At 46.0% G+C, this 12,480-nt stretch overlaps 1 protein-coding gene and 1 long non-coding RNA gene across 2 annotated transcripts; one reads left to right on the top strand and one right to left on the bottom strand.

The window, feature by feature from the left end:
* Positions 1-203: 203 nt before the first annotated feature.
* Positions 204-4,974, bottom strand: LOC122376999 (the record flags this gene model as incomplete). Its single annotated transcript, XM_043356959.1, has 5 exons — positions 4,811-4,974; positions 3,631-3,752; positions 3,150-3,245; positions 2,554-2,754; positions 204-299 (listed from the first exon to the last, which is right to left on the bottom strand). Coding segments are annotated over exons 2-5 (514 nt in total), but the record flags the coding sequence as incomplete, so codon positions are not given.
* A 5,805-nt stretch (positions 4,975-10,779) lies between these two features.
* On the top strand, positions 10,780-12,440 carry LOC122377000. Its single transcript, XR_006255741.1, has 3 exons — positions 10,780-11,428; positions 11,817-11,912; positions 12,171-12,440. It is a non-coding gene; the product is annotated as an uncharacterized LOC122377000 (long non-coding RNA).
* The last annotated feature ends 40 nt before the right edge of the window (positions 12,441-12,480 follow it).

A 12,480-nucleotide genomic window follows, 5' to 3' on the forward strand; every position in this document is an offset into this window, starting at 1 on the left:
CTATATATTACAAGGTCAGTCCCACCCACATTACGGATAATTTCAAACTCTGGCTATGTATACTGCGTCATGAACCAGAACTCATGGATATCATCAAGGCATTACCCCATGCGTCCATTTCAATCTATCCATTCGTCAATCCCAGGTCACTCCCGTGCCAACTGCCAAGCTCATCCATAGCCGCGTATCTCTGTCGCACCCACCTCCGTTTGCGCAGAAACCCGCGCCGGCGTGGGGACGGGAGCGGCGGCGCCGTCGGAAGTACACCTCTCCGGTGGGGTAGTAGGGCAGATAGCCGTCTGTCGGAGACAGACACATCGGTCAGGGATTGGAGGCGTTAGAGAAACATCGTTTGGGGATCGTAAATGATTGGACTGGAGACGTTAAGAAAGAATTATCATTTAGGAATCGTAAATGATTAATTAAGTGAGAGAGAGAGAGAGAGAGAGAGAGAGGAGAGAGGAGAGGGAGAGAGAGAGAGAGGAGAGAAGGAGAGAGGAGAGAGAGAGAGAGAGAGAGAGAGAGAAAGGGAGACAAAAAAGAGAGTGAGAGAGAGTGTGAGAGAGAAAGAGAAAGAGAGAGAGAGAGGGAGGTAGAGAGTGAGAGAATCACATTATGCACCGCCTTGAACGAACAATGACGACAAATGATGCAGCCTTTTTAGAATAAAAAGGATAGATAATAACGTTAGGTGCGGAATTCCCCTAAAAGCAACAGAGAATAAGCATACAATGGAATGCATCTTAAAAAGCACTCTGAAGGAAAGAAATCCCAATAGATGCTATACCGAGATACTCGGGTTGCAAAGAATCCAATGATTTCGTCTTGGAATTACAATAAAACTATTCACTGACGTTTGGTGATTTGAAACTAACGAAATAATAACTTCCGAAGAAAAAGAGACACAACAATATTTTATTCAGGACAAATATGCTGGAAGTTGGGACAGAGGTGAATGAGTCTGAAGTCTGAACTTTGACATATAAGCAGAAGACCATTTCCAGGAAAACAAACGAACAAACGAACAATGCTGTTTTCCTCCCGATCAAACAAACACACAACTATTCTGGCTCCACCTCATTACATTCAACGCACGCACCTGTTACTCGTAATTTCGGCGTCCAACCATGCCACCAGCACCCTTGTGTGGGAGACCAGAATGAATAGCCGCACGGGCACGTACCCGCCGCCCCCCCCCCCCCCCCGCCGAGTCACGGGCTATACGACTGCACGGCAGTGCTGTTAGTGGGCTCGCGCCGGAAGTTGTTTGCGAACGTGCGCAGATTTCGGATGTTATTTGGCCGGTCTGTGATGGCGTATTAGTATTTCTGGCGGTGCCGTCTGATATGATGGGTTGTTGATTCGGTACAAATTGAATCAAACGGTGTGTCGTAAAGGATTTCTAGGCCGGCAGAAAGGAGCACTGTATCAACAGCAAATATTTGAAGTCCTCGGTAGACTTCTGAAAACTGTGGATAGAGTAACGCAATGCAGGAAGTTGAGAATGTTTCTTTTGGAAAGAATAACTATGAAATCTATTTTCGTGACTTAATATCATATCATATTTAAGACAGAGGCTACAGTGCCGAGATGAAATGAGTGAACAGTTTTCATGGTAATAGGTGAACCACAACATTGAACAGCGCGACTTATTCGTGTCATTTCACTGCTTCTGGCCATAGCGTTTGTGGTCATTTGTCAAATATTTCGGATATCAAGGCCGGATACAAAATTTTGTTTTACGATGTCATGACAGGTATATGTCGAACAGGAATGAAGAATCATCGATATTTGTAGCTGTTTTGTTCCAGTGATACAGAATGCTAGAAGAAAGGAAGACATACTAAGCAGTGGATGCATGCTGAATGCATGCTCATTGGGATTCATAAAAGTGCGGCAAAACTGGGTTGTTATGCTGCAGATATCTGTTTATGAAGTGTTTCGTAAAGTCTATAAACTCTCCTAAATCACTGTAGGTACAGCGCGTGGGGCGATGTCGCAGTGATTCTGCAACTATTACAATCACCGACAAATTTGTGCAGCGAATAGTGACGTGCTGAACACAGCAACTAGAGTTCTGAACTGAAAACTCTGTCAATAGATGTCGCTAGCTGTGCTGCCTGGAACTTAGACTAGCCCGCAGCACTCCCTAGCGCTGCGGCACAGTATCCCTGTCAGCATTTCCGTCGCATCCAAACATGGCGAATGCTACGATACAGAGTCGTTTTCTGTTATGTGATGAGTAAGGGTTTAGCTGACTGATTCGCAACTAAATGAAATCTCTCTCTCCCTCTCTCTTTCTCTCTCTCTCTCTCTCTCTCTCTCTCTCTCTCTCTCTCTCTCTCTCTCTCTCTCTCTTTCTCTCTCTTTCTCTCTCTTTCTCTCTCTCCCGACCTCTCATTCCATCTCCCTCGCTCTCCGTCCCACCTCTCTCACACTCTCACACTCTCTCTCTTTCTCTCTCTCTCTCTCTCTCTCTCTCTCTCTCTCTCTCTCTCTCTCTCTCTCTCTCTCTCTCTCTCTCTCTCTCTCTCTCTCTCTCTCTCCTCTCACCATCCTCGGATGGGTAGATGTCCTCCGCCAGCGCCTTGCTCCTGTGCGGCGCTACCTTCTCCTCTGCGTACTCCATGGCGTCGTCATCGTTGACGACGTGAGCCATCGGCAACGCCAGCGGCACCTCGATCGGTCCCTCGTCCTCCTCCTCCTCGTCCTCCTGCTCCTTCCTCCGCTCCTGTCTGGCGTCCTCGCGCGCCGCTGGCCGGGAGAACGGGAGTACGGTTAGAAAGTGAGTGGGATCGGCGTGGCTGATTGTGCAAATACTTTTGTATGGTCAGTGGTATCCTGACCATGTTCCTGATTGATAATTGTATTATTTGGCGAACAAACTTGTCTTGTCCGACGATCTTATTAGCAATCCGCTTTAGTTTTTTACTTAAAACTGCAAAATGTAGCTAAATTCTTAAAAATGATCTAATGCCATGTTTTCAAAGGTGGCTGTGGTTTAGTTTTACCTTCAGATATGAATATTGAGTACATCACTACAATGTTGGCAAAGCCTGCATGTTGTATATCCCTTTTTATCGCCACATCCTCATTGTTATGTATTTTAGAACCAATACGCCATTTGGCGCCAGTCAGTAGAATCTCACCGTTTTTCAGGAATGCCTCTGCCACCTGGTCGTCCACCATTCCCGGCAGAATTTCCCCTCGATAGTCGTCCACTGCCATATTTTCACCACCACGGCCTGAGGAATACCAAATGAGACGCACTTCAGAGTGATATACCAAAGTGGTATTTGATAGGATTGAAATTCATAGCCAGCTTATGCATTCAGATCATTTTATGTCACGATAATCTAAAACCTTATATGATTAGGCTTCATATACGGGAACATGTAACCCCTGCTACGCATCAGACGGCACGAATAATGAACATTCATTAGATTTTGATAGCGCAGTATAAGCGTACGCTCAGACTCATTATTTTGAGCAGTGTGACGGTTCTCTACTCCCTGATATCCTCAGTTTTACGTCGGCCCCTTGCTAACAATTTTCCGCGGCATTTAGCAAACGCCTTTTTGTTACCTTTCGTCGTGCAATTTCCACCTGCTATGATTTCAGTTCACTTACCCATGCTGCCGATGTCCCTTTTCGTCACCTTCTGTTTTTGTTCTGTTACTGGGACGCATAGTGCGGACGAGACCAGAAGGGCTCCGATAAGGAGCCTTACGTACATGATTGAGTTATTCATCCTGAAACGTGACAAACGTGGACATTATTTGCTTCAAAAATAACGATGATGGCGAGTGAGTATGATGTGACAGCGACTTGAAACAAGGCTCATATCTAAGTCCATTCCCTATTTCAGCTGGCGAAGCACAGATGCACTTATTCCAAGGCTAGGCCGGCGGCACTTCCGTAACAAACGTGTGACATCGCGATAACATAGCTGACCTTTGTAAATAACTTAGCACGCGACGTTGCCTTTCTGTTTGAACAGCTCATACAGACAGCATCGGACAAAAGCAGCAGCCGCTGGCAAACGAATGAATCGATGGCGGCACCTACCGACCAAAGATGGTTACTAAAGCGACTGGGTAATGGTCCAGACAGTTAACGGAACAAAAGTTGTATCCAAGCAACTGTTGGTTCCTTTGAATATCCGTGAGGGTCGGCAATAAACAGAATTGCAGGGTCTAGAAAACAGTTGTATGAAATAACAGTGGTTTACTGGCGTGTTCGTACTAAATGTAACGCTTTTGACAATGGACCTCAATGCGTTTGATGTAACAAAAGTACCCAATTGCATTGTTAAAGCCAATCAAGATTGATTGATGACTGAGGCAAGACAAATGTTAAAACACTAATTTGGTTTCATGTTTTAAAAGCTACACAAATGACGACAAAGCATTGAATTCCTTTGCTGAGAAAGACGACTTTAGTGCTGAGATATATTGTTATGATGCATTGAAATTTGTTGTACAATATACTTTTAGCTATAAAATTAATGATAAGATGTGGACTAGTGACATATCAAAAGCTCCATGCACTGAGAAACAGCCATGAACCCACGCGGAATGTCATCTTACAGCAAAGCAAAGTAGCTAGCCCTGCCCTTTGTCAAGAGCCTGATAACACCAGTCAGCAACAGAGCAAAAGCACACCCCACGATGGCCATCACCTTCTCCAGCACACATCTGCGACCTTACACCCTGCCCTACGGACTCTCTCCCACCAAACCTACTGATTGTGAGTCTCCAATCGGACGAGAACCCGCCAGGTCCGCTCGCCGCCACCGTTCAGCCCCTACCTGCCACCTGCACGCCTCGTCTGGCGTGGTTGTTAAGATCGCCTCGGGGCATCGTCGGCGCAGCGCGCATGCGCAGAGCGTATTGACCGGCCGGGCCGATTGGTGACCCGGCCGGGTAGTCAGCTGGCGGTCAGCGCGTCAATGTGCCCGAGAAATATTTTGGTTTTTAGCTGATATCTGAAATGCAGCGTGGATCGTATCAGGATCATTGGCTGCTTTCAATCAGCATGAAATGATTGGCTACCTATTCGCACGGATGTCATAAATCGCCTTCAATGCCTACTTACTGTGCGTTGAAAGCAGATCCTAGGGTATCTAACAGTTTTTATTTGACGTTAGATTGCGTAGGAAAGAAGCACTAGAGGACACATTTCAGAGTTTTACTGTCCCATCCAATTTGGCAGTCCTGAGCGGTAGGCAGAACTGAGCTGACAGGAGAATTATGATGCCCTCTTGTGACAAACGGCCGCTCTGGCGACAAACGGGTGTGTTCACCAGCGCCGCTGGGTGACGGAGTGTCCTTGACCGTGGTCGCTGTGTCACCGGCTGCAAGGGCAGTTGGTGCGTAAACCAGATGTATGTTGAGACTTTGAAATGGAATGCATCTTTCGCTTTCGAACAGCAGAACACAGTATGTGATAATCGTCATGGATTGGGTTGATCCATGGCTCTGGGCGGGACCAGTTGATATTTGCTGAAATCGATGGAGACTGGGTGGGTTCAAGCTGGATAGGTTTATATAGTTGGGTCCATATTGTGACTCTTTGTGATCTGACCTCTGTGAGCTAACGTGGCATCAGTGACCACCTAAGCAGCATGTGTATTAGGCGACCAGCGCTGCATCGATGATTTTCGATAACATGCTTTTCATTTTACGTTATAACGCATCCAGAAGGCCCGTAATCAGTGAAAAATGTAGCCTTTGACCTGACCTGTGACGTCATCGGTTGCACCTAGGTCAAAGAAACTTGGTCACTTAAGGTAGTTCCCTGGTGGGGTGGCGCTATTGAAGGCTATTTGAATTTTCAAAATCGGTCGGTAACTTTCTGAGATCTTAGGAATCGGGTGGTAGGGTCCGCTGATAGCCCTACGGGGCGCGGAAATGAGGCGATAGTTAATAAAACAGCAAAGTTAGGTCATACTCACCTATTCAGCTAATGTTCCTGTCTAGTATCGTTCCTTTACGAACATCTCAGTTTAGTTTTCTCTGACTAAAAACAATCCATATTATTTGGTAGCAAAAGCCCGCACGCTCAGCAGGACTCCATGACTTACGGGTGTGTTGAATTGTGAACTTCTCAATTGAAAGCTTTACTTCAGGCAATGGGCTCCAGCCAGTGCGGAAAGGTCAGAGATTGCCTTCGGTTCGTTGGGCTCGTCGAAGACTGATGATGCGTTAAGTTTTTAACGACCTTTACACAGGTCTGATATGGTGTGACGGCGATAAACGGTAGGTGTGAATTATTCTTATTGACCGCATCTGATCGCATTTCAATGAAGTTCAACAACACTGAATACAATGCTTAGCATAATTGCAATTGAATGACCTTTGAAGATTTGATGTAAAATTGGGATATTATAAAGTTTCCACAACTGCGTTTTAATATAAGAGGTCTCGCATAGAATACTATAGCGCCGCATGGCGAAAATGTGGAAGGAGTGTCAAATCGGGAATATTTATGCACAGAAGTCGGTATCGTGCTGATTATGGATCCATTATGGTTGCCATGTATGGTATGCTACGGAGAAAAGTAAACCTTCTTGTGAAAAAACTGAACAAGGAAAAAACTACCCGTCGATCGTCGCACTTATGGGGCGGACGAAATAACCCCTAGGCCTAGTCTTTCACGAATAACTCATGTTGGAAGCGACCGATCGCAACAAACCTTTCAAGGCTCTCGATTTAGAAAATTGTGTACCTCCTGTGACAATGTCATGAACCGACTGACATTTGACCTGTGACCTTTTCTCGAACCCATATCATGCCAGTATAGCGTTTCGGCGTAAGTCGCGTCCATACTAGTTAGTTGTGCTGAGAAACAGCCAACATGTGAAATGCTGTGTTTCCCATGGATTGTTGTGGGTATCAAGGTATCGAGTCCTCAATTTCCTTAACCCTCGCCGGACCTATTGGTTTTCTACATGCGCGCCGGCCGAGGGGGGGGGGGGTCGGGTACGACCCCCCTCGCCGTTTCGCCCCTGGTGGAGCTAGCGCGTCACGGAAAAAACGAGCGTGTACGCCGTTACGAGCCGCAGAGATTGGTTCCCGATTTTAAGGTCATAGGTCAACCGGTGACCTCTGAGGTGTGGTCAAGTGCCCCAAGGTACGGTTCAGTTTTTGGTGAATAACTTCGCAAAAACGGCCGCAGAGCCGCGATTTTGGCAGCATCGTGTTCGCCTCGCTCAGGCACGTCGATTGATGTACTTTTTGTTTGGGTCAGGTCAACTTAGGGTGTTGACCTCAGTCCACGGTCAGGTCAGCGCCCCCAGGTCACGAAGCTGGTCGAAGGAGGTCATGTCCCATATCATTCGATTCGGCAAGTCTTCCTAAGTCCATTGGTGGCTTTCCCGACTCGCTAGCTCAATTTGATCAAGAGTTATGGACGAAAAACTAATATGACCCTGATGACGTCATAAATGACGTCACGCAAGGTCAGCATTGCAAAAGTTACGCATCTTACCTTGCAAGGAGTGCATCAAATCACGATCGATTCTGTGTGTTTGAGATAGTTGGAGATCGTTCCCGGCGCCAGAAAAGCAGTTTTTATTTTTCCCTATTGACTTATAATGGTGAGGTCACGAAAATGAACTGACCTCATATGACTTTTAGGAAAAATCCGAGATATACAAGTTGTGAGACTCGTAATGGATACTAGATCCTGCAAGTTTCATTTCCCTGTGAAAGCTTCTCTGGCAGTGAGGGCGTTGCGAAGTTGCGACATCTGAACTCTGAAGACCATGCAGAGGTTCACGTATGACGTTATAGGTCAGTGACCTGACCTGACCCGAAAATGCGGTTGGTGTCAAAAGATCCGGCTTGAATCAGAGGTCAGGTATGCCAAGTTTCAGTTCTCTATCACCAGCGTGTTCGGAGCTATCGCGAAAAAAAAACCTATGGGGGGGGGGCGGCACCCGCCCCCCTTCCCCCTCGGTCGGCGAGGGTTAAACCCCCGGTCAGTGTTGCAACAATTTGAAGAAAATATTTTGTCCAAATACTCTTTCAATGTTTTGCCAATATTCGCCTCACCATGAGACTGCATTGGGCGGGGAATGAAGTCAACCAATGGGTTCAATCTTAGCTCGGGAGTGTGAAGCATCGCGCATCCTCGTATTGGCATTTCCGATTGCCTTATATAATGTCGACTTTGACTTTTGAGCTATTCCCGTTTTGCCGAAATAAGAATAGATACCACGCAGCAAGTCGCAGACTATACCCGCATGCAGTAAGGTATAGGCATACCGCGATCATTACTATTCATTGGCATTGGAGGGCCGCTGTAATAGAAACGGCAAGTGAACATCAACCCGAACGGCAATTCTAGTCTGCCGTTTAACTGTGCTATAAATGTAGCATCCGGTGAATACAGAAGTGAGGCCCGGTCCATTTCAGATCGACGCGCTTCAAGTAGCTTTCGATAGCGCCTAAAGCTTTCAAGCGTATCAGGCAAAGCTTAAGAGGCCCAAGCTAAAATGCTGAGGAGTGCTGCGTGAAAAATGTTAGGTTTACATGATAACAAAATTGCAAGCTGTGCCTCGTTTCATAAAGCGAGTCCATAACTCACGCCGTTTTTGGGCTTGTATTGCAAGCGCATGTGAAGCGATAAATTTATTTCCCCTTCTCCCTTCTGTTCTTGCTTGCAAGATAAATAAATGCAACGATTCAAACTATCGTCATCGCTTCACATGCGCTTGCAATACAAGACCAAAAACCTTCGTAAGTTACGGACTCGCTTTATAAACCGAGGCCGTGATCACAGATTGATGCATCTATAATAGCCTCGAAATAATTTGTTCAAATATTTGTCGCTAAGCCTCTTCACTTGTGACTTCTCTGTAAAAGGTTTGAACCACTACATTGTTTTTAACGGTTAGATATTGATTTAAAAATTATGTTGTACCTGATGAGGAAGTTCACACGGCTCTTACTTAACCTTATCATTTTTTTATAATAACATAGGCGACTTTAGTAAGCCATGTTTATTGACGATAAGAGCTTAATCGTCAATAAACATACCCTAAGGCAGCGTTCCAAAGTAAAATAGCACCACTAGTACGAATAACACGAAAACAAGCCACCTACGAAGCAGTGATGGGTTGCCGGGTTTCTGTGCGAATAATATCAAAACACGTGACCCGAAAACGTTCAGAAACAGAGCTTGGAGGCAATTAGTGGAAGTCGTATATACGTATCTTCCTTCCTCCAACACCGACATTGCAAAATCAAGGCAGTACACGCAAATATGGCCTATCCCGTTTCAAAATACGTTAATTAGAGCTGTAAGGAAATACAATCCGAGGAGGACGAGAAATGGACGAGAAATTTGCGCAAGGAGAGCAAGCCATAGACAACGGGTTTGCTGGCTGGCAATAACCGCTTCATTACGGAGCGAGCGAAGCGAGCGGAGTCTTACGTAGAATAACGGAAATTTCTGAGTATGAGCGGCCGGCCGGCCGGCCGGCCGTGCGGACGCTTTTGCGAGGCTTATATCTCAGCAACCACTTGACCGATTTACACGCGGTAATTTTTATAGGGTAGCTTCATTCCTTCTACCAAGTATTGGACTATTCCCGATGCATGTGAGTGACCCCTTATGCACGTGCCACGTGCAAAACGAAGAGGTGTCAGTTTTGCAATTGTTGCAATATTTCGGTAACTACTTGGCCGATTGCGCTGAAAGTTGGCATGTAGGTAGGCACCCACTAGGCACTGCATATCCATGTGCCAGAGTTGGGGTGCTGCTGCACGTGCGCACGTGCAGGGGTCGTTTCCAGATCTCGAGAACGGCTGGACCGATTGCGCTCAAATTTGGTACACAGTTAGGGACCGGTTAGTAGAGTGCCGTGCAAAAGCCAGTCGGGACCCATTTTGCACGTGCGCACGTGCAGGGTGCCGCTCCCAGATCTCGAGAACGGCTGGGCCGATTGTGCTCAAATTTGGCAAATCGCTAGAGACCGGTTAGTAGGGTGCCGTACACAAGTCAGTTGGAGGTACCCCCTCGCAATTTCGCACGTGCAAGGCCCACCCTCTCGCTCGCTCCGTTAGTCGCCCCATAAGGCGTTATACTGGTTATTACGGAGCGAGCGAAGCGAGCGTAGTCTTTCCTTAGATTAACGGAAATTTCTGAGTATGAGCGGCCGGCCGGCCGGCCGGCCGTGCGGACGCTTTTGCGAGGCTTATATCTCAGCAACCACTTGACCGATTTACATGCGGTAATTTTTGTAGGGTAGCTTCATTCCTTCTACCAAGTATTGGACTATTCCCAAAGCATTTGGGTGACGCCTTAGGCACGTGCCACGTGCAAAACGAAGAGGTGTCAGTTTTGTAATTGTTGCAATATCTCGGTAACTACTTGGCCGATTGCGCTGAAAGTTGGCATGTATAGGTAGGCACCCACTAGGCACTGCATATCCATGTGCCAGAGTTGGGGTGCTGCTGCACGTGCGCACGTGCAGGGGTCGTTTCCAGATCTCGAGAACGGCTGGACCGATTGCGCTCAAATTTGGTACACAGTTAGGGACCGGTCAGTAGGGTGCCGTGCACAAGTCAGTTGGGGCCCATTTTGCACGTGCGCACGTGCAGGGTGCCGCTTCCAGATCTCGAGAACGGCTGGGCCGATTGTGTCCAAATTTGGCAAATCGCTAGAGATCGGTTAGTAGGGTGCCGTGCACAAGTCAGTTGGAGGTACCCCCTCGCTATTTCGCACGTGCAAGGCCCACCCTCTCGCTCGCTCCGTTAGTCGCCCCAAAAGGCGTTATACTGGTAACAATAACAAGTCGAGAAATAAACGTCCACATGAGGATAAGACAAGTTATTTTATATTTCTTTGCTTACAATTGCAATGGTCAAGTCTACAAACATCAAAATACAGTGTAATAAGTGGGCCAATGGGAATGCTCAATGTCTATGCATTGCAAGGACAAATTATACCTCTGAGTTGCGTTTTTGTAAATACCTTTTCACTAGCTCGTAAAGGGAAGTGCCTGATTTGATATAGCAAATGACATGATAACAATATTTCAAGCGAACATGTCAGGAAGGTCACCGGCCTAAATTTTTCCCAAGGTGCCTCAGAATATACCTTATGCGCATTATTGTAATTTTGCCAAACAGCTTTTGCTCCATTTAGTATTAACTATGCATATGCATGCCCTTATTAAAAGGCAACACTAGGTTTCACGTTGAAGAAAAATCATTCAGTTGTTGGCCGATACTAACGTAACTGCCAGATATAAACTAATCCAGTGATGGGTAAAGGCGAGGGAGGTGGTATTGGATGCCTCTTTTGGGGTCTAATATGGCTTCTGATCTTGATATGGATCAGTTTCTTCGTCGCGTGTTTCTGTGCCGGGTGGTATATTCTACTGTCGCCGATTTCCGTCTGCATTGAGCCTCTATCGGTAAGCAATCACCTTTTCTAGGATATTTGTGATACAAGTTGAATTATAATCTCTATTTCTACATCCACTTCTATTCCTTTTCCTGTCTATTCTAACATTATCAGATATCAATGCATGCATTCTTAGCTTTCAGTGTTCAGGTTAATTATTCGTCTAGTGTCGATTACCTTGCATTTTTAGCTATTTTTTTCATTGGTCATTCACACAAGTCTTGCACCTGATCGCGGTGATAAAAGTGTAGCTATTAGCCTTAACCAAATGGGTAAATAATCTTTTACATTTGGCCTCCCCTTATCATTTTTCTTTTGCACAGACTAGAACCTGTTATTAAGCCTGTTAGGAGCCTGTTAGTAGGTATGCATCGTAACCCGTTATTCATCCTTTTCAGGCTATAACGGATATTCTTTTAGCTGGTCTTCAACTACCGAAGACGTGTGCTCAAAATATGATGGCCGGGAAGTCGCTATTCTAAAGAAGTCAAAAGGTTAGACCAAGCATTATCTTTGGACCAAGCGTCGAGAATATCAAGTTCCAATGCATTCGAAGTTATTAGTGACCTTATAATCGATAAAGTTACATCTCTTCAATAGTTATAAACATTCCACTAACTACTGCAAGCGTTAACTACTACTGCTTCATTGCTTTCAATGAAAACAAGACGAAGTTACTAACTCATACATCATTGTTATCCGCCGCTTGAACACGATTTAAAATCACACCCATCCCATTCTGTTCGTTTCAGTGGATGTGTTGTCGTCATGTAGAGCCACCAGCATCCATCCATCAAGCGTTGTTCTGCCTCGACGACCTGTGCCTCTATGGCGGTCACAGCACACGGCACCCCAGGTCGGATCCACTAATTTTGTAATTTGGTGTATGAAGAGTCAGAGTGCAAGTTTGGTGTAAATAAGTTGTGCGAGTGTTGTTCATTGTTATATTTTCGAGAAGCTGTGATAATGTCACACATGCAGTCGGTTACTGAAGTAATATACATGTAAAGATGTGCCCAAAATGCTGATTCGTCAGTCGCCGTAACCACGAACCATAGTCAA

The sequence above is a fragment of the Amphibalanus amphitrite genome, unplaced genomic scaffold, assembly GCF_019059575.1.
Source record: "Amphibalanus amphitrite isolate SeventyFive unplaced genomic scaffold, NRLGWU_Aamphi_draft 002445F_arrow, whole genome shotgun sequence".
Lineage (NCBI taxonomy): Eukaryota > Metazoa > Arthropoda > Thecostraca > Balanomorpha > Balanidae > Amphibalanus > Amphibalanus amphitrite.